The following is a 22,119-nucleotide window of genomic DNA, read 5'->3' as shown; positions in this document are numbered from 1 at the left end:
TTCAGTTTTCACGGACACGCAATTTCTCAATTGTAGCCTTCTATAATGACAAACCCCGCCATACACATGAATGGCAAAAGTGACGTCTTTCCAGTTTACCGTTATCAGCAATTCACTTTTTTTGTATCTTACTTTTTATTGCCTTTGCAACGGGTTACAGTAACATTTGCACAGCCAAAATGAAAAGAGAGAAACAATTAATAAGTTAACAAAATAAAAAGTATATAAATAAATAAATAAAAAACAAAATAGTGAAACAACACATAAAAAAGGTACATTTAAGTATTACAAAATACACAGATTAGGCATTAACAATTCAAATGCATGGTAGCACTAATTATTATTATTGTTATTATTATTCCTTATTGGACTACACTGTCATCCTTCTATGTGTGTATATAATATATTTGTATGTATATAATTGTCTCGTTTTGTGTTTTTATTATTATAGTCCTGTTTGTTTATTTGTTATCCATATCTTTTTTTTACTTGTATTAACTATAAATGTCTATCATAGGGAACAGTATTTATCATTATCATTATTATTATCAGCTTACATAAACTTACTTTTATGTAGATTTAGTCTGATTATTGGTTTCCATGTGAATGCATTCAATGACTCCTCACTTTAATGATTGAATGCTTTTTCCTACAACATATAACATTTATTTATTTATAATCAAATGTTAGATGCTTGGACATTTTTCCAGGGGAAAAAAAATAAGAGGGAAGGAAAGTTTATTGCAGTATTTTCCATGAATCATATATATTAGTGTGTATGTTGTTTTTTTTAAAGGATTATTGCCAAAAATATGCATGGTGTCAAATACCAGTATTTGAATAATACTATGTTTTGTGTTTTTGTGTTTTTTAATGAAAGCACAAATGTGGGCTTGTGTGTGTGTTGAGCTTTGTGTTGTTGCCCAGAGTGGGCGTGGTTTTACTCCACCTGCCAAAAAAACCACTGGGACAAATTCCTCTCTGCTGGCCTGGAGAAACACTCAAACCTCCACCAAAGAGGAAGAAAAAAGGAAGAAAAAAAACAACTCCATGTGGCTTCATCCATGCCTTTGAATAGTGTCGGTGTTGGAGCGTTCACTTCTGATTGACGTGAGAAACTAGAGGAGGAGGAGGAGGAGGAGGAGGATTTGCTCTGGAGCTGGTCTGGGACTGGAGGAGAGGAATAAACCGGTCTCCTCTCGCTAGATGAGGGCTGAAAAAGAGACTTTTTTGAGCCGCATCACATCGCATCCAGAAGAAACCATGACACCCAAATGATGTTCAACAGCTCTCTAGATGGAGGCTCATTCTCTAACAATTTGGAGGACTTCGACTCAATTCGCAGTGTTCTCCTTTACAGGTCAGTAAAGACTTTTTACGTCCTCAGCTTATAGTCACAACTCAAGATACAAGAAGAGATAGAGAGATAGATAGATAGATAGATAGATAGATAGATAGATAGATAGATAGATATTATTTTTTATTTCAATTTCGAGTCATATAACATTTCTAAAGTTTATAATATATATTATTGAATACAATGAATTTATAATAATTTCAATTATATATTAAAATTGAGCAGAATTTGGCTTAACGCTGTCGTTTCTGGTAGAAAAAAAGGAAGTTCACCGTCCACAAGCTTCTATGTTGTCAGGGACAACTGCGCCGTTCACCAATCAGATTACGCGCTTCTGCATCACGTGACGCTGTAGGAGGAGCCGTCGGCGTTGACAAACATGGCGAGAGACTATAGCCGTCCGTTCTGCTGAAAGTTTAGAAAGGAATTTAAACGTCATCTTTTATTTGTTTGTTGTTGTTTTTCCACTAAATGGCGAATGTTAATGTCGGCCAGTGTTCCACGCTGTGTGACAGGCAAACGGAAGTGTGCGGTGCCGAGCACGCGAGCGGAAGTGATAGTGAATCCACATCGTCGACTTGCAGCAGCTCCGACTACTCCGAGTAAATCTCTACGTTTTTATACATTTTAACATTTGAAGTCAAGGTTCCATTAAATGAAACTATGTCACTCTGTAGCTTCTCTTTAAATATTCGGTTCATATTTGACACGACTACATACTTGTGTATGACCTGGACCTGGTTCTAGACTTCATTGAATGTAGTTTTTGTTTTACTAGCAAAACAGCATTTACTCGCGTGAAATGTGTTTATAACATTAGTTTTCGAGCTACAATGTCCTAAAAACCAATGTGCATTCGCAACAGGAAAACCTGCACGTGTGACAGTTTAGGTTCCTAACTTTCTAACGAGTCCCATTTACGCATAATCAACAGTTGGGTTCTTCAGAAGCTGTTCGAGACAGAAAGAGCTGACACTTGGTTTATATTGTTTACATGTAAAACATACTTGTGGGATGTGGTTGCTCTTGATAATTTATTTTCATTTACGGGCTAGCGGCTGGTTTTTAAGAATACATGCTGTGATCAGCAGCTTTGTTCCCTCCACACTCTTTCCATCATCTATCCCTTTTTTATAGCTTTGTGGTGTGTGTGTGTGAGAGAGAGAGAGAGAGAGAGAGAGAGAGATTCAGTTTGGGAGGTAAACCCTCTTAAATAATTGCAGGCTTCTCACCATCATAAGGAAATAAATAGATGGCATGTCAAGTTCTTCAAAGCGTTATTTTAAAGAAGACTAACCAAAAGGAAAATAAAACTGACATTCAACCCCACCACCCATTTTTGGTCAAACACATGATTACAATTTGTACACGCAGTAGCTTTAAGTCAAGTTGTTTCATTCCTATATATTAGACAGTAACTGTTGAAAACCAAAAAAGTATTATCTTATCAGTCCTACACAGAATTTGGGATGACGTTACCCTCAAGTTGACCATGTTCTAGTTAAGAAGTCGTTCTAACACAAACAGTATTGCAACATTAAAAATTAAAACAGTACTATGAGTACAACTGATTTGAATGGCTGATAATGGTCAGATGTATAGCAATGTTTGTCTGGTTGCAGTCATCTTAGAATCCCATGTTTTCAAGTTGGAAATCTGAGTTCAGGGGACCTTTACTGTGTGAACAGCTGTTTTATTATACTTTAACTGTGAGAACAACTGATCTGCTGGCACCCATTGTCTTCAGTATGCGCTGCACTTTATGTTTATGTCTCAAGACTACCTTCCTAGCATTTGCTAAAGAGCTCCATCACTTAATGAATTCATTACAAAACAATAACAGATACATTTCTTGTTTGTTTTCTCTCAGTGACCTGGAACCAGAGTGGCTGGATGACATTCAGAAAAATGGGGAGCTTTTCTACCTGGAGCTGAGTGAGGGTGAAGAGGAGGCGGCACTGGCTCAGGCCAACGCCAGCCAAGGTGTGTCCACTAATCATGTGCGCTTCAGTGAAAAGGAAGCAGAGATCATCACTGAGCAAAACAAGAAGCAGCGGTGTGGTTCACGGGCAAAAGGTGAGCCTGCTCTTAAGAGACTGGCCAGGATCCTGAGGAGAAAACGCCGACCGTCTCAGCGCAGAGGCGGAGGGAAGGATGCGGGTAAAGACGACTCGACTCTGACACCACTGGCCTCCATCCTGAAGAACCAGCCGAGCCAAAGGCTGGGTGTGAGTGTTCAGCAGCAGCAGCTGAAGGAAGTTTGTGTCTACCTCAACCCCAAACGTCTGGGAGGTTCATCGACCCCTCTCTCTGACAGTGGAGGCCTGTTGGAGGCTCTGCTGGGGGTTATACATCGTCCGTCATGGACTAGAGGACACGGGGACTCCACATTTGTCAGACAGGAGGAAAGATTGACTGTTCATGGATTAATACCCAACAGCCCAGCCATCAAATGTGGCCAAATCCTCATCGGTGAGACCATTATTGCAACACCTAGCTTCTAGTTAACTATTATAGGAAACAATTTAGTAATGGATTAGATACTCATTTGCAACAGTATTGATATCAACAGTGCCGTCTTTTGTAATGTTAACAGAAAGTATTATTTCACACGATAACACAATTCTTTGTGGGAGAAAGTCTTATGTTTCTCTTAAAGTCATCAATAATGAAGCTGAGAAACCGAGCAGCGGCAGCTGAAGTTGCTAAAATCTCCCTTAAGTTCAAAACTACAGTCCTTACTGTGAGTTTTGAATAGTCACTCGCACAAATGTATAACATTACCTTTAATACTACAAATAACAGTTTTAGAGCCTTCTTTTAACCTTAAGAGGGCAGTAACAGCTGTTTTGGCCAATACAGTACACCCCTAATGCAGTGCCACAGTGAGGCTGCAGTTATTACAGTCTGTCAAACCCACACATGGCTATAGATGACAGAAAAAATGCATTAATGAATGTAATAATATTTCGAAGGAATACGTAGTACGTTTTACAAAGCAATAAAACCACTATTATAGTTTCCAATTTCATCTCTCTTTTAAAACCACACAGTACCGAAGCACTAAAATATGTGTGTAGGATATTTTACGGCTACTTGTCATGACTCACTCTTAACAGCAGCGTCTGCGTTCAGTATTTCTCAGAGAAAAACAGTAAATGTTTGAAAGCTGGACGTCTCTGAAGTGATTTTCTTCTATCTGGGCTAACCATCGGGCAGTTTCTACCAGGAGACGGAGGAATGCCAGTTGTGCTTCACCACCAATGATTACCCACATGAGTTACTGTTTAGAGAAGCTCTATGCAGCACAGCTACATACTTAAACAATTAGAGTGGTTAAATACCTGAAATAGCTCTGTTTCTGAGATTGTAGTCCTCTGCCTCCCTGCACACAAGCAGGTGAAGCTCTACCCATGGCACTTTCCTGATTCCCTACAGGCCAGTAAAGCACTTGCATTTAAAGCTGTGCTTGTATTTACCGATTCACCCTAAAATAGGTTCAAAATGTTATAATAAATACAGTTTGACTGTAGATCATCCAGAATCAAGAGCATTGTCTTTTGAAATATTATGCTGGCAAAGTTCTTGCAAAATTTGAAAAGCTGCCTTTCTCATTGACTGCTTTACACTACAACATCTTTTTTGTGCTTCTTTGCTGTCCAGAAATGATCTAAGCATGTATTTACTATTTCATCCAGCCACTGATAAGTGTTAATGTTCTGCGTGCTGTGTTCAGGTGACGTGCTTTTAGCAGTGGACGACGTGGACGTGACCTCAGAAAACATCGAGAGGGTTCTGTCCTGTATCCCGGGACCAACACAGGTCAGAGCGTGTGTGTGTGTGTGTGTGTGTGTGAACTGACCAAAAAGCAAGATACATGCTAAGAAACCTTTCCCTTTGTCAAATTTAAGAGAAAATTCTTTGCAGTTTTTTATGATTTTTGTCTCCATGGTTTAAAGTGTTTAGAAAAGACATAGCTCACCATTCTCGTTTTATTGTGTGAATTTATTTCACAATGGCTTGAAAAACATGTTATACACTGCAACTTTTAAGTTATGAGCTTATTAAACAAGTTGATATTTCAACCTTGATAACACTTCTAAATCATAGCATTTAGGTCCTCACATTTCTGCCTAGACAGAAACAATAGTCAGAATAGAAACACCAACAGCAAACGTAGACGTAATATTAATTCAAACCACATTTGTTCTTCTAAGATGCAAAATTGTGCATAGAAAGCATAGACCACTGCGGTCCATCATCAAAAACCCACCAATTATGGAGACGTTATGCTTTGATTGGTAGCAAAGTGAAAAAAGAAAAACCTCAGTTGCGCATTTGCACTGCAAAAAAAAAAAAACAGACCATCAAAAAGTAGGAATTTGCAAATAACAGAGTGCACACAGGGTGGATGGCGGGCACAGCGGATAGAAAGGACTGTGGCATGATTCTTTTCAGTGCCACAGGAAGCTGCTGTGGCATAGAAAGCTCAGCTGATTAGAAGATGTAGTCGGAAACTAAATTACATCGTAGGGGAAAAAACGGGTGAAGGAGATTTTTTTTTGGAAAAGTACAAGCTTTCTCGGGCACCACAGTGATTTTCAGAAAACTTGAAATAGAGTTGTGTTGCTGACAGAATGATTGTGTTGTGTGTGTGTGTGTGTGTGTGTGGTGCTTATTATGGTTGGAGGAGCAAATATTAATATTAAAGTCAGTCCAGCGTGGCTTTTGCTAACACGTGACAAAAACAGTTTCTCTCTCATGTATGTGTGTCCGTCCACGAGTGCGTGCTCAGTGACTCTGGCTCCAACAGAGTGGAATTTCAGTGAGCGCACACTCCAGTGTAACCACATCCTTATTATTTATGATGAGAGAGACAGAGAAAGTGCTGCAGTTAGCCTATTCAAGCTCTTTATCCAATTATTTCCCGAATTTAAAGTTCAACTCTTAGAAAGTTTCCTTGTGTTTTCTTCTTTAGTGTCAGCTCGGAATAAAAAAACCTATTTCCTGCATCGCGCGTTGAAAACCATTTAACAGTCGTTGCCTCTGCTCTCACCTCACACTCAGAGGCTGCAAGTGAGCAAGACAGAGTCACCAGTTGAAAGGTAATGGTACCTCACATGGTGCACCACCAGTACTCGTCTTTAATAATATCTCTGGATAGAATGGCTGGGAGCCCAGATGTAGGCGCCTGCTGGAGAGGCGGGTGGCCTGTGGTTAGTGCTGACAGCCTCCGGGAGTTCTGGGAGTCATCGGTGGATTAGAAAAATACAGTTTGGACATTTCTGACCGGGGAATATGATCCGCTTTTTTTCTGCACACATATTTGGTTAAGGCACCATATGGTCTACGACTGGGGAAAACGTTAGACTTCACCATTTTTTGAACTAAAACTGGTGTTCTTGGTGAGTTGCTGAAGCTGAGCCGTCGTTAGCAGCTAAATGTCTTTATCGCTCAATAAATGTCATGTTTCATTTTCCGTGTTTCAGTCAAACACCAAAATATAGCTGGGGCGTGTCCAGTAAAGACGGCGTGGTTAAAACTCATAACTGGATCTGCAAACTCCCTCGTGGTTTGAGGTCAAATCCCAGCAGAACCTCCAGCGCTCTGCCTGTCTCTCAGCTTTTCTTCCAAAAAACCTCAGTGAGGGAAAAGTCTTCATACCCACTTTATTGCTTTTATAAGACATTTCCTTTTATTTTAGAGCAACACAGCAAAGAGGTAAAAAACCAAAAAATGGAGTAATTGCTATCAATAAAACCAGGAGGGGGCCTTGCTTGGGTGAAGCTGTATATTTTGCCAGCAGCTGTTTAATAGAAAACAAAAAGTTGAAGAACTGGACTCTTAAACTCTGAACTGGATGACCTAATACACCGTGGAACCTTATTCATTCAGCACTCACAAATCAATTTTTCCTGACCAGTGGTTTTAGCCAGATCATGCCACCCTTTAGGATAGATTTCTCACATCTGGATTTTTGGTTCTGAGTTACTTGAATTAACATCAGTTTAGACCCAGAGACGGTCTATGAATCGCTGACAGGTCTCAGGGGAAAGTAGTTAAGACTGCTTGGTGAAGACAGCAAAACACAAAGACAACACAAAGCTACATACACAACCAGGAACGTGCAACAAGAGCCAAGTAAGCGCCACTAGATAATACAAAACATAAATAATAAAACAAGACAATAAGATACAATAAGCAGTATAAAAACATTATGAAAATAATGTAAAGGGAAAAAAAACAGGTAAAAATAAGGACTCCGAGCGTACATTTTAAAGTGCGACGCCCTGATGGCAACAGAGTAAACTTTCCTACAAGCATGCTTAATCCTACAAGCAAGAATGCTTAATACCATTCACAGGATTTGTTGGTTGGTTTCTTGGTCCAATTATTTTAAGGTCAGATTTTTACAATATTGTTCAGGCTCTTCCGGTCTTTAACTGTCAGGCTCTGAAAGCAGCAAATAAAAGAAACGTTGAAAATACTCCTAGTAAAAGATTGATAAAACAGGTGTAGTTTCACAACAGCTTCAGTTTTCACTTCAAATGTAAGACGGTGATCAAAGAAAGCCCTAAGAATTTGTACGGACGACATAGTAGCATCTCTGTGGAGATGATTTTTAGCCAGGAATTCAAAACTCCAGTCCAGTGACTATGCAGATTAATGATGGGTAGTGTTGGTCGGCACATTATGTCTGCTGTTAATTGACTCTGCAAGCCTCTTGTAAACAGAGAGCTGCACTGTCTCTTCCTCCTGTGCATCTTGACGGCATGTGTTTCCATGTGCGTGCCTGCTGGATTTCCATGCAGCTCTGTTTCTGTTTCCACTGCGACTTGAATGAACGACAACGTAAAGTAGAGCACTGGGGTATGAAAAGGGAAAAAAAAAAAAAAAGGAAAGAAAAGAAAAAATCCAGCACAAACGAGGGAAGATAGTTTTCTTGCCACTGTTTTTCGGGTTTGCAGTGGTCTGGTTTTAATTTAGTCAAACACACACACACACACCCCTGCTTTTTGTTATGCTGTGGTTTTCTGTAGATGTTGGTGTCACTTTCTTTTCTGACAATCTCCATAATGCTTTTCTCTTTTCCCTCAATTACTGAGTAATGATTGAAGCACAGCATACATGCACGCCTCTGTTTTCCAAACACACAAGCGCTAGTAAAAAAAAAAATCCCTCATTATCTTCATCATCATTATCATGGAGCCATGGTAAGGAAATCAAAGAAAATTGAGAAAGTGGTAAGCAGGCTTGTCCACTTCTATTATAACAGAAGAGTTGTTTTTTTCCCCCCCCACATTTTAGGTCTGTGTTCTATTACTCGATTTTCAAAATCCCCTTCTCGGTCTTCCCTGTTTCTGTGTCTTCCAGGTGAGGTTGACCTTGGAGACGGAGGCTCCAGGGGACGGCAGCAATGCTGGCGGCGCTTCATCAACGCGCAAGACAAAGTCCTCCCCGCCAGTCAGCCAGCTGGTGCGTCTGCTGTGGGGGGAGGACACGGCCGAACTCCAGATGTCGATCGGACACATCCCGCACATCGCCATGTACCTGTCACTTCAACTGGACTCGGCATCGCTGCAGGAGGAGGTCAGTTTATATCCACAAATATCAACAAAGGATGAGTGTTTACTACCAACCATTGCTAAACATAATGGTTATACTGGATGTTGATAGTGCAATAGCACCATGTACATGGATGAGGTCCAATATTTGGAGGTATTATTAAAGTAGGACAGAGATGCCCGAAATCAACTAGTTCCACTTTTTATCATGTGCCACCATTCTTAAATTCCTCTAAATTCTGGATAAACTTATCAAGAAAAAAGCCTCACAAGACCCGAACTGCATCATATATCCAGACGCTATAGGGCCCATTCAAACCTGGTATCAACATCCATCCCATCACACTAAGACGACTGTGTCACATCTGGCTTTAAATGCACCTTCCATGCGTCTCCTGTGATCACATACTTCTTCGCCGCCCTTTCTTCACTCACGTCATGACTGTTTGCAAAAATAAAATCATGTTTTTAATCCTTAGAACACAGAAAACTTAAGCTGCTTTTTCCATTACCATTAATATAGTAATGGAAAAAACTAAGGCTTTAATATAGATGTATATATGTGTAATATAGAGCGTCTTATATCCTTTTATCCAATCTGATGAAATGATTTTCTTCAATTTTAGAAGTATACTATACATACAAACCCAATTGAGCAAAAAGTACTCTTTAAAAAAAATATTTGCAAATACGTCACATTTCAAAGTTTGCTTGGCTCGTTTTTATGAACAAAAATGGAAGAAAAATGGTCTATTTTGTGACTGCTTATGTGTCAACAACACATAAGCACACAAAAAACACAAAGCCTGAAGATATGTATATATATACCTCCCAGATGTCCATCCGGGAGAACTACTCCCACTGCTGTAACATGAAAAATGTTTTTACCATTAGAAAAACAAAATCAAGCGTTGATCACTGTTAACATTGTGGCAGTGGCAAATTCATTTGTACGTCTCATTCAAAGTGAATGGTGCAGTGGGTGCTAAGAGGGGAATATTGTATTTTTATGAAATGACATCCCTGCCACAGTGAATGATCTGCATATTTGATTTGCCTGAGATTTTCTGGTGCAGCCCTCCCATTCATCCGGGCTTGGGACTGGCACAAGGAGTTGCGGGATGTGGCTCCCCTGTGGCTGGGGTCAATTGAAATAGAGTGAATAGTATAATCAATGATAAAGAAAAAAACAACATCTGTCATTGAAATCTTCACCCTGACTAGATTTTGTTCCGTACCTTTGAAGATTAAGCAAGTAATTCATGGCTTTGTTTGCGGTCACAGGAAACCGTGACCCCTGCAAAACTGCACCTAAAAACTGACCTGTCACAGCCTAGACTCGTTTTATTATCCACACGCATCCACCGTGTGTCCTGATGATTGAGGATCTAGGAGTGTGGTGCTCTCTCTGAATTACTGTGCTGTGAGTCAGACTCCTCATGAAACTACTGCTCTGGACGCCGTCCAGCGCCTTTGTGGGACCGACTGACAGGAAACCAGGGGAGAGAAACGAGAGAAGCTGCCGAGTGACGCTCCAAGCGCTGCTCCTGTCAATAAATGATCCATCACATTAATGCTGCAGACTTTATACTCTCCACAGTAGATCCACCTTTCAGCCTTTTTGGCTGACGTGAGGCAGACTTAAAACAAAATAACACATTTCCTTTTTTTTTTTAATTGGATCCATGCAAGAGGAAGTTTTTTCCTACATAGTGCATGCTAATGCCAACATTTAAAATTCTTAACAAAGGTTTTGTTTACAACATCTTCTACACTTTTTCTATGTATCTGCACGCCAGATTATTATTATTGTTTCATCTTGACGTTAACATCAGAGGAGATGGAGCCACATCAGCCTGCGGTGGATTTTCTAAATGACAGTGTCGCGTTAGACTTTGATATGTGAGATTTCAGGGTAGCAGACATCAGAGAGGTCATAATGTGCTGTGGTATTTTTGGTGTGAGGATTTTGGGACATGAGCACGAGATGCAGCTGAAGGGGTTTACAGTTTTGGTCATTTGTCAGCATTGCTCTCAGACTCTTAGTAGACTCCCGTGCGTGGCTTTCACTCCACAGTGAATGTCTTCCTGAGGCAGCTGATTGTCTTTTTGTTGTGGTTGCCAAGGCTGTGAACGTGCACTGATTCAAGGTTTTATTCCCCTCACCCAACACTTTGTTCCCTGACCCTCTCAGCACCCGCCCCAAGGGAATACTATTATCACAACAATACACTTCATCTGCACCAAGAATTGGTCCTGTAGATCTTAAAATTGTCGAAATAAAAAAGCCTTCATAGTAAATCAAGGAACAACCACGCTGTGCACGTCCAACTCCAAAAACACAGATGAGAGTTTTCCACAGCGTTGGTCAAATTCCTGCATTTCCTGAATCTATTTTTTTCTTTGGCATTTCAGTGACGTTCATCCTTAAAGTGACATTCTTTTTTTGTTTATTCCAACATGAGCAAACCAAACTTGGTTCTCAACTCATCCATTCATTCTTCTTTGCTGTCCATAACTCTAAGGAGGCATACATTTTGGTGACTGCAGCATCCAACAGCAGATATTTCACATTTTTATGCAGTGTTTTTTTTTTTCAACCAAAGACTTTTGTCTCCACTGCATGTATTTTCGTGACAAAAGAGCAACCAGATATTCCACATTACCCCCGCATGTGTATATACATATATATGTAAAATGTGTGTGTGTGTGTGTGCAGGAGGAGATCTTGTACCAGTACCCAGTGTCTGAAGCGTCCACTCAGCTAAAAGGAGTGAGAGGGATCTTCCTCACTCTGTGTGACATGCTGGAGAATGTGACAGGAGGGAGGATCATCAGGTGCGGGAAGCAGCATAGACTCAATGTGTTATGGTCCCACTACATATAATATAGTCATAAATATGTCCAATTTTTACTTTTTGAAGCATTTTACCAACCAGATATTTGGCATTTCATTGGATTAACAGTTATTTTATGATCAGTTTTTCAAAGAAACTAAATACGCTACATGTGCTCACAATGTGGACCAGCAGTCAGAATATCATTACGCATTATTCACTGTCTCCTCTTCCCTCTCCTCAGTTCGTCTCTCCTGCTCGGAAAACATCTGGTACATGTCGGCTACTGGAAGGAAAGCAACAACCTGCTGGTCATCGGGCTTCCTGCTGACAGGTAGAGGGACACAGACAGACACGCAGACAGAGATGCGAGAATGAATACAGACGCGCACTACGTAGATATTGTGAACGTCAGTCCCATATGGTGATGTTGTTATCAAAGATCTTGCATGTATCCCTGTTTAGATTGAGGTAATGATACCGGTGTGGTGATAAATTGCAGAGCGTGACGTGTGCGGGAGGAAACATTTTTAGGAGCGCGATCTGTGAAACCATTTGGACGTCCATTTTTCTTGATTCCATCTCGCACATGTGCTCATTTCTGTCACTTATTGGCAGAAGGGACACGTTTTTCAGGAGCATGTGGTTTTAAAAGGTCTCCCGAGGGGACTCATATAAACCAACGTCTCTCTTTTAGCAGCCAGGTCAGCCCAGTCAATCACCATCTTGGTTGGAGTAATAATCCCATTAATGCAGATCTGTGGATCCATTTTCTGAGGAACACAAACCAGATGTAGAAAAAAAAAAAGATTTATATATTTTTTTTCTTGGTTTTTTTTTCATCTTCTTTCTGAGAGTCCAAGTATTTGATAAACAGTTAAAGTTGAAGTTGATCCAGGTCTGTGTTTGACATTTTTTCGTTTTCCCTGCAGGGTCCCTCTGCTCTATCTGCAGACGGTGGTTGGAGACGTAGTCCGGACACTAAAAGTGATGTACGGCTCTTTGGACAGGTTTGTCTGCCGTAGCTGTTCTCATGCTCCTGCTGAGAAACATGGTTGAAACTCACTCGTTTTCATAAAAGACATACAGGAGTAAAGAATTATGAGCACAAGTCTACCACAACAAAGCAAAAGAATGATTTAATGCTGGTTTAAATACACACTCGTCTCGGTCTTCACTTATTGCTGAAAATATTATCACTCTTCTTTTATTCACTTCATCTCTTCAGTGTGTGTTAGTAGGACCGTTTGTCATCTCCACTGTGTTCTCCTCAGGGCCTTCTGTAAAGCAGACCACACTCCGAGGTTGGACCATTTCTTCTGCCTGTTCTTCCAGCAGCTCATCCAGCCGTCTCACCTGAGGGACACCGCCTTAGCCCCGACCCTGGACGTCTCAGGGACACTTTTCCTTGATGGGCTGCCCGCGGTCCGGTGGCTCACGCTGCCCCCGGAAATCAAGGTGCAAAGTAGCAGTGTTTTGACTGGTTGGATTTAATTGTAGCTATGGCGCCCTCTTGTGTCAGCAGTTTAAAATGTCACTTAACACGAGGGCTTAACGATTTGGGTCACATATCGAATTATTTCTGACATATTGCATTGTTAGGGTTCAAGCACAAGGTTGCAAGAACCCTATTGAAACTGCAAGAATTATCGGGAAGCTGTGACTTACACGTTGATATCTAATGAAAGTTTTACTGACGTCTTCATGAACAGTATTTTAGTTATTGTAAATATTCAAAAACCTTTATGTTTGATTTTTGATTTTGTCCGCAGATGGAGGTGGACACTGTGCTCTCTGATTTTGAGTCTTCAGATTTTGGTGAAATGGTAAGACTGAATGGAAAAAGAGTTATTTACACACATTTGCAAGTACTATGTGTATCATGTGTTATGTTCATTCGTATTTTGAATGAGAAGCAAGTGCAGTCTGGCTTGTCCTTTCAATACACAGCATTCACTTCCTGACTACAGAGGGATTACTGAAGCTGGAAGCAGATAAGCCGAGTGCAAGTCACGATCCTGTGTGCTGTCGTTTGTTTGTTTTTTCGCAGTCAGAGGACTTTTTCGGCCTGAGGCGTCTGTACGTTATTCTTGGCTCCTGTTTGTTCTACAAGGTTGGTTTCACAGTCTTCAGTGTCATTCAGAATATCTGTATCCTGCCCTGATGGTACACCACTGTCTAGACAGCTTAAATGAGTGACCGTGTGCAGGACTGTGGGCCTTTCACACATGATAACATGTCGAGCGTGTCCTCTGACACTGAGGCAAACTACTCTCGTCAATTATTAAGTTGAAAATGGAGAAGGACAGTGAGTGTGTTCAACTTCATTCACTCATTTCTATCCTTAACAATTTAAATAATGGGAAATGCTCATTTTACTTTTGAGGTCAACTTTTTTTGACCATTTTGTGGCTTATTACAATTTAATTATTCTGCCATATATCATTTATGCAAGTTTAGTCTCTTTTTTCTCAAGAATGTAATACATACTTACTACATACTTACTTCTACTGACTTTAGTTTTTCATTCAATTTATTTGACAAAGTTTTGTATTTAATTTTTATTAAATTTTCATTTTTAAACAGTGTGGTGTCAATGACCCTACGGTCTAGGGTCCACACTCCTACCCTGTCCCACACTGACACAGGGTGAGAGTGAGAGCGAGAAGTGAAAAGAAGCATATTATGGTGTATATCTATTTTGGTGTATATTTGTCTTTTAACATAGCGTTTTTCTGATTTGTTTACAAATGTTTGAAACCCTGCACCTTGTTGCAGTCGTACCTGATTGCCAACCATCTGCCCAAAGAGGACCTGCTGGACGTGTGCCTGTACTGTCAGCACTACTGTCTGCTGCCACTGGCGTCTGAGCAGCGCGTGGGTCAGCTGGTCATCTGGAGGGAGGTGTTCCCTCAGCAGAGAGCAAACGGCGGTGGCGCTGTTCCGGGCTTCAGCCAGTCACAAGGACGACACTTCCTTCTCATAGTGGGGCTGGTAAGGAGGCAACTCACTGCCTGGGGATTGTTTTTGGTCGTTCTTGTTGCGTGTGTTGTTTGAAATGTTCCTTGAGGCAGTTCAATCAGACTCTTGTGGGGTTTATTTCCTGGTGTGGATGTTGGAGATGGAAAAGATCCTAATGATTATGACTTTTAAGCATTTGTGTGATCATACAACAGCTGTACTATTGGATTTTGTCCTTAGTCCATTCAAATATGGTTACATTTGGCTTTTTGCATTATTTAATGAAACAATTTAACCTACTATAGATTGTTACATGTCAACTAGTGGTATTTAAGATAAATCTGAAAACTGAAACATGGTGTAATACCTGTAAAAAAATATTTTATATGTTATATTGTGTTGTAATATTGTTCTAGTATGTTACTGTGAGACCTGCACAATAATTCTAATGCACTTATATTGGTACTTTACTGTGTACTGTCACCCAGTGTTTGTTTCACATTGTATTATTATCCGTTCATTGTAGAAATGACGTGTGTCCTTGTGTTTCTCCTTGTCTCCACCTCAGAGACATTTCATGCAGTGTGTGCTGTTAGAAGCAGGCGGCTGTGCTTCACCAGCTGTGGGCTCTCCAGGACCTGACTGTGTTTACGTGGACCAGGTGAACCATGAATTTCTGATATAACTTACATATATTTTACACACAACAAAACTACAGCTTTGTGCGTCCTGTAGTTTCAGTACCAAACAAAAAACAAGGATAGCTCACAAAAAGTTACAATGATATAAAGAAAAAAACACTCAAATGTACGTTCTGACCTCAGGTGAAGGCCACCCTGCTGCAGCTGGAGGCATTGGAGGCAGGTATTGAAGAGCGCCTGAATGCTCCACCTGCTCCCTGCCTCTCCTGCGCCGACTGGTTCCTCCCCGCTGCCACAGCCCGCGACCGCCTGGACAGTCTTGCATCTTCCTCCCCCGTTTTCAGCAAACTAGCCGGAGCGGTTAAAGGCCCAACATTGGGAACCAGAGGCCGTAGCCTGTTTGGGGAGAAGTCCCGGAGGTCGAGTCCTCAGAGGAGCTTATCAGACAGTGGCAGTGAGGGACCGATGGATGCTGGTTCAGGGTCCAGTTCATCAATGGCTCCAGGCTTCAGTCCACACTCTACGCCAGACTCAGCGAGGAAGCTGGGAGGGCGACGAGACTCTCTGGGGTCTGGAGGGTCTGATGGAAGTGGAGGCAGTGGAGGCCTCTTCAAGGTGGAGTACCAGTCAGATTATGACAAAAGAGACAGACTTAAAGGACGTGTGTAAGAATTAGTAACATTAATATGATGCTGCAGAATGTCAGAAACTTCCTAACGCATCGGGGAACTATGGTGGCCCTCACATGCCAGAATGTATCTTGTTATTCTTTGTTCGCATGAGTGGTATATTCAATGTTATCCAATAAACCCTCATAACTATTACACACTAGCCTTTAATTATAATTCCAATTAAATTTGTTGAGCATTTAAAGGCATATTCAGGGAATTGCAAATGTATTATTTTATTTGATCCTAAATAAGCAAGGATTGACATGGATCAAACACCAACCAAACACCGTTAAGCCACCATGCTTTCCTCTTAAACGTAAATTGACTTGACTTGATATTATTAAGAGATTTCTAGTGAAAGTGAAATAAAACACAACAGTAGTCTTGTCTCAGTGTATCTTATGATAGGCTGAAACTTAATTCTGTGATATTATATTGTAACTCTAATACAATGTTCTATCTCACTGTTGCTGTGCACTTGACACCAGATTCCCAGGATGAAGCACCCAAACCCTTTTTACCTGGGCACCTTAAAGAAAACCCTGACTGAGAGGGAGACAGAGGAGATGTACAACACCATGAAGTAAGTGATGAACAGACAATCCTTTTCATGTCCTTTATAAATGTACAGTGCTTATTCTGTGATTTTGGCATCACGAATAGAATAATGACTGAAAGTTGGCCTAATATATTTACAGGCTTTCAATGAGTTAAACTGGTTCAACATGTGTATTAGAGAACCAAACCAGCTGTTTCCCATAATTTTAATTATGGTTTCATTCCAGTCCTAGTCCTTAAGGTCTAAGATGTGGGTCAGGGGCTGTTTTGCATTTTCTGGTTGTGTTCTAATCAAGAGAAATACTTCTATTTGGTCATTACAGCATTGCTAAAAACAACAAGTCTAAGACCTAATTTGTGTTAAAACCTTGAACAAAAAGAACACCAGTCCTCTCTGTGACCATGCCGTTGTGCACTTGTGTTTGTGACAGACTGTCCTCAGGTGCTGAGAACACCTTGTTCCACTACGTCCTGATGGAAAGTGTTCAGGGAATCTTCATTGCGCCTACTCACAGAGAAGTGGCTCAGCTCAGCGGTTCCATTCACCCGCAGCTCATCCGCAATTTCCACCACTGCTGCCTCTCCATACGTGCCGCGTTTCAGCAGAGCCTGCCGCCCAGGGTGAGTCATGCTACTCACTTAATGAATGAATGAATGAATGAATGAATAAATAAATAAAAGTGAATGGGAATATTCTATGTGAACATATTTGACACTGGTTTAAATGTAACAGACATTCCTTTATATTTAAAAGTTGCAAACTACAGCTTTAAATGAAGTGAGGCTGTAGGACTCCAGCACCTTCTCTGATCATTTATCTTCCATGCATTAACCCACTGGAGTCAATGGTCCATGTGATTTTTCTCTACCTCAGGGTCGCCGGGCAGCAGACAGGCCTCAGGGCGGAGGCTGGAGTCTGGGACCCGTGAAGGAACATGGGGTCCTGTTCCAGTGTAAACCAGAGAACTGGACCGACCAGAGGAAACCTGCTCCCACCATGACCTACTGGGTCATAGGGTACGTTTGTTCCCTGTAGCAGTGGCTGCAGAAATAAGGAAAGATATAACACCGAGGTTGGGAAGACACACTCTGTCTGGAATAATCTACTCTCTGTTCCATCATTATCTATGTTTAGGGTAGCACCAGGTTCTGATTGGCTTCTTACTGGCAAGGAATGCACACAATATCTTGGAGCAGATGATCAGTCAAATGGACTGTATCACAAAGCTTAGTTTCAGGAGTCCTGCTTTCATTATTTTGGCCAAATGTCTCGACTCTAAGTCTTTTTCCTTCTTCTTTTCTCTTTGACTTTCAGACGCATGTTGCTGGAGCCCGTCCCTCAGGAATTCTATGTGTGTTTCCATGACTCAGTGGCGGAGGTTCCTGTGGAGATGGCCTTCAGACTCTCCTTTGGTCTGGCCTTATAATATTTCACTTCTCTTTGGATTAGAGTCAGTGATGGATTCTGGACTTGTGAAGCATTTTTTGTGGATTCTCAGGAAGAAAAAAAAAAAAAGCTAAACTTTATGGACAGAAACGTGAGGTGGAGCTCATGTCTGTGGGATAATGTAAAGGAAGTCTGTGTGTGTGGAGTCTGACAATGTGCCGTTTGCGCAGATAAGAACAGAGTATGACCAAACAGCAGGCTGACTGCTGGCCTCAAGTTCACACCAGGACGTCAAACCAGGAAACATGAAGAGCCGATTTCAGTGGATGAATACCTCAGACGTGCTGGTTTAAAGAGCTTCCATCAAAACTGGACTGATAAAAATTATTACGCTGCTGCTGCTGCTGCACACATCTCCATGTTGACAGAGCAAAACTGACAAAGTTTGTGTTGATATTTTCACAAATTGTATGAAATGGGAGGGAACTGCTTTTATTAATTTAACTGTTTGTACAGTTTTGTATGGAAACCGACTCATATGTTGCCAAAATGAACATTATTTGAGATTAAAAAATATATTTCTCAGATTGATTCTTCCAAACTAAAATGTCATAATTATTGAGCAGTATTTTTCCACATTCAAGAACATGAAAATCATAAATCTTGAATGCATTGTGAAGAATCACTGCAGGAAAAGCCATTATTATCATTATAAATATGACACATCTACAAAACATAGGCAAATGAGAGGCATACAATGTACATGACACTTGGATTCCTGAAAGTCCTGAAATGATTTTTATGCTTCAAGTGTTTAAGTTCAAATTCTTCTGTGTCAGTGTTTGATGGAGGTTTAATCATCACATTCCAGTGATGCACAATTTCATTTTTCAAGTTCATGCTGTGCTCTGAACGAGCAGCAGGTTCCTCCTGTAACAGTCAAGGCTGCAGAGAGGAACCCCGGTCTTTGAGCAGGAATATTTCTTTAGGTTCGTGCAGCTGCCAACACCACAGCTCAGCGGGGCTGGAGGTGGAGGACAGGGAGGAGCTGGAACAGGAGCAGGGACTCCTGCTGGGAAAGAGATAGCCATTCCCTGGACTGAGTCACTGTATCGGACCATGGGGCACTGGCTCTGCTTGAACTTTTTCTCCTTCATGCTCTTGATCTTAGCTTTGCTAGTTTTTGTCAGCCTCTCTATAGTCTGGTTCTTGCTATCCTCAGCTTTCTTGGCAGCCTGCAGGCGCCTCTTTCGAGCTCGCTCCTCTCGTTTCTGCATCATCTCTACAGTCATTTCCTTCTCCTTGTAGCCCATGGGGAGCTCCAGGAGAGGCTGGCTCTGCTGTTTGTGTAACAGGGCTTTCTGTGCAAGAAGGAAAAAAAAACACTCAGGAAAATCTTTTCTCAATTGGGAGACTTACATAATCTCTCCACTGTTTTTCTTTTCTTGCTTACCTGTCTGGCTGTGAGCAGAGACTCGTCGACCTCTTTTTTCAGCTCCCCATTGTCGTCGAGCTCTCCCTTCTCCAGAGCATCAAGCCACCGCTCCTCCTCATCAACGGGTCCAACCAGCATAGAGTCTGAGTCCATGTCTGGAAGAGGAGAAGTGGCCAGGTTGCTGTCTTCATCTGATACAAGATGGACAACAAGATGGTTTTATTGTCCCACCCAGGACATGGAAATTATCGCTGTTTCTTTGTATTTTGATCTTCCATACATCCGCAAACTGTAGGTTAAGACCATACACTATATGAAAAGGGACGTACTCTTCTATTAGCTTAACAATAAACTGTTAAGCCTTGAAATTTGCAATTTCAACATGTCAGTTTTTGAAAATGGACATGTACAGATGTCACCAGGCTCCAGCCTGATGATATCAGCTGTCAATCACACAGGTGTCCACTCATAGGTGCTGTGCTTTGTCTATTTTCCTCTAAATAGGAATAAATTATAAAACCAACATCATGTTCTATTGAAAAACACCCGAGGCAAATTTCCCCCAAAGACTTCTATTCAAACAGTTCTCTTTTTGCAACCAGGAGAGTCACCCCCTGGTGGCCAAATGCTACTTCCAAGCTTTTGTTGTAATGTCACATTGGGCTGGTGTTTTATGTGTGACATTAGTGTGGGACACCATCACATTTGTTTACTATGTCCGACATAGCCAAACTTGTGCTGGTGTTAGACATGTATTATGCTTTATGTGTTATTTTTCATAATGTCCTTCTGGCACAGGTAGTGACATTTTGTCTCTGTCTTCTAATTGGCCAACAAGGCTTTAGAGTTACTGCTATATCCCCACCTGTTGACTATTATGGACAGCACTTAACAATGTGTCTTTGTTTGTTTTTTAGAACGTGGCATGTGTGGGCAGAATTATTTTTAAATCCAGGAGGAAAACCTTAGTTTTCAAAATATACTAAAAGCAGGGGAATAATGTGTTCTTTTTTTGTAAATCAAAATAACAAAAAACAGTATAAGAGTGTACATATCTACTGACTCTTGTTCATATCAAACTCACCCAGCCAGGCACGATACTGCTCCAGAGGCACAGAGGGCTCGTCATCATCCTCATCATGATCTTCATCTTCATCATCATCATCATCATCGTCGTCGTCGTCATCCTCAACATTGTTATCAATGATCATGAGAGGAGAGGGAGGGCAGGCCACACCGGGATGCACAGTAAAAGTGGGAACACTGGTTGACACAACAGGAAAATAGATAAGTGCTGTATGCTATCATCAAACCATCATTATAATCACCATCAGTGCTCACCTCTTGGTCCCCAGCGTCTGTCCTCCCAGTTTGATCTTGAGTCGGAGCTGTGGAGGAGGTCGAGGAACCATGACAGGCTCTGGCTGCGGCTCCTCGCTGAAGCTGTGGTGCTTCTTCTTGTGCTTTTTGTGTTTTTTGTGTTTCCGTTTGTGAACATTGTGCAGGCTGGAACTGCCTTCACCTTCAACAGGACAAGAGGGACAAACAAACAAAGGTGGATTTAAAAAACAGGTTTGCGATTTTGTTAAGCCTTTTTATCTTTATCTGATTGTTTTTATTATTGTAGATTAATAGAAATGCAAAAGAGAAGAGCAGTCCAAAAGGTTGATGCATTTACTTTTTAAAACTCATATCAAGGCTTGTAAAGTGAATGTCTTTGTTACATAACTTTAAAGTGCATATTGGCAATAGAAGGCCACTTTTCAGTATTTCTAAATTCATATTAAACAGATTAAATGGACAGTGTTGGTATTTCAAAGGGTTTTCCAGTCAAATCACTGTGGGAAATATTTGAGTTGGACATTGGGCAATTCACTCCAACGTTGTTGAAATAGTCACAACATACAAATAAATTATTATCTGAAATAACAATAAAAATAACAAACTAGTTTAACACTAGAGGGTTGCGCTTTTTTTTTTTAAATTCGAATAACGACATTTTTAATTTTTTAGTGTCAACACTGTCTGGATCTGTGTTTGCATCGAACCCATATCATCGTTTTCGCCACGTTCTGTGCTAACACCATGCAGTCCAGGATTAAATGGTATTCATTGATTACTCACCAAGGAACCTGGGGTGAATCATGTCTTTTCTTTTCCCCATTGAAACGACGACAGACACGTGAACAGCACGAAATGAAGAGACACAGGCCGCAGCGCTACATCACAGCACAAACCTCCGAACTGCAAAAAGACACACAAACAACACCTGAAGATGCCTGACACCAGTCACACAGTAGCCGCTAAGCGCACGTAAAACGTGTTTCTCTAAATTATGCATTAACCGAGAGCCAATAGCGCGTTTTCCCTCAGCTTATACTGTGTGCATCTATATGCATTGTTTAAAATGCTTAATTGAATGAGTTAGCCAGGTTTAACTGTACCTTATCCAGCCGGGTTGTTACTAGCACTGGCTTGTTAGCATGTATCCATTGTCTATAGTCAACATTAGAAAGCCAGTACCAAAGTAGCACTGTAAGGTGAAGAACGCGACTAAACTTGACGCTGTTTTGACCGTAATTTGTCTAAAAAAACTTGGCTACAATGCTTAGCATTACATTAGCACACAGAAAGCTAAACTTTGGCTAACAACACGGAAGTTCCGTCTTCTTCGTGGTTTATTTTTCGGTCACTTATTTGGGGGGGG

General features: G+C 41.0%; 2 protein-coding genes across 4 annotated transcripts; one reads left to right on the top strand and one right to left on the bottom strand.

Moving 5' to 3' along the window:
• The first annotated feature begins 1,133 nt into the window (after positions 1-1,133).
• Positions 1,134-18,568, top strand: intu (inturned planar cell polarity protein). Of its 2 annotated transcripts, none has more exons than XM_058623585.1 (17): positions 1,134-1,360; positions 3,228-3,829; positions 5,094-5,179; positions 8,732-8,947; positions 11,642-11,760; positions 12,004-12,093; positions 12,692-12,769; positions 13,034-13,217; positions 13,532-13,585; positions 13,810-13,872; positions 14,538-14,753; positions 15,289-15,381; positions 15,545-15,976; positions 16,521-16,615; positions 17,022-17,211; positions 17,465-17,607; positions 17,906-18,568. In XM_058623585.1, the coding sequence occupies exons 1-17, from the start codon at positions 1,275-1,277 to the stop codon at positions 18,015-18,017; spliced, it is 2,859 nt and encodes a 952-aa protein (XP_058479568.1). In that variant the 5' UTR covers positions 1,134-1,274; the 3' UTR covers positions 18,018-18,568. The 2 variants fall into 2 exon arrangements, with proteins under 2 accessions (XP_058479568.1, XP_058479567.1); XM_058623584.1 differs by lacking the exon at positions 1,134-1,360 and adding an exon at positions 1,727-1,959.
• On the bottom strand, positions 18,454-22,087 carry ino80b (INO80 complex subunit B). 2 transcript variants are annotated; one of them, XM_058623588.1, is made up of 6 exons: positions 21,857-22,087; positions 21,537-21,656; positions 20,754-20,934; positions 20,497-20,675; positions 19,431-19,567; positions 18,454-19,338 (listed from the first exon to the last, which is right to left on the bottom strand). In XM_058623588.1, the coding sequence occupies exons 2-6, from the start codon at positions 21,574-21,576 to the stop codon at positions 18,874-18,876; spliced, it is 1,002 nt and encodes a 333-aa protein (XP_058479571.1). In that variant the 5' UTR covers positions 21,577-21,656; positions 21,857-22,087; the 3' UTR covers positions 18,454-18,873. The 2 variants fall into 2 exon arrangements, with proteins under 2 accessions (XP_058479571.1, XP_058479570.1); XM_058623587.1 differs by having other exon boundaries at positions 19,431-19,603; positions 21,857-22,085.
• Positions 22,088-22,119: the final 32 nt, after the last annotated feature.

This window comes from Solea solea, chromosome 3, assembly GCF_958295425.1.
Source record: "Solea solea chromosome 3, fSolSol10.1, whole genome shotgun sequence".
NCBI classification, from domain to species: domain Eukaryota; kingdom Metazoa; phylum Chordata; class Actinopteri; order Pleuronectiformes; family Soleidae; genus Solea; species Solea solea.
The sequence above is the reverse complement of the archived record's forward strand: the minus strand, read 5'-3'. Positions and strand labels throughout refer to the sequence as shown.

Bases quoted from the DNA above. Each gene is read 5' to 3' on its own strand.
- intu (XM_058623584.1), top strand. From the start codon at position 1,829: ATGGCGAATGTTAATGTCGGCCAGTGTTCCACGCTGTGTGACAGGCAA. The intron at 12,770-13,033 runs GTTTGTCTGCCG...TGTTCTCCTCAG, and splicing joins ATGTACGGCTCTTTGGACAG to GGCCTTCTGTAAAGCAGACC. The intron at 17,608-17,905 runs GTACGTTTGTTC...TTTGACTTTCAG, and splicing joins ATGACCTACTGGGTCATAGG to ACGCATGTTGCTGGAGCCCG.
- ino80b (XM_058623587.1), bottom strand. From the start codon at position 21,576: ATGGGGAAAAGAAAAGACATGATTCACCCCAGGTTCCTTG. The intron at 20,935-21,536 runs GTGAGTAATCAA...GTCCTGTTGAAG, and splicing joins GATTCACCCCAGGTTCCTTG to GTGAAGGCAGTTCCAGCCTG. The intron at 20,676-20,753 runs GTGAGCACTGAT...TGTGTCAACCAG, and splicing joins CAGACGCTGGGGACCAAGAG to TGTTCCCACTTTTACTGTGC.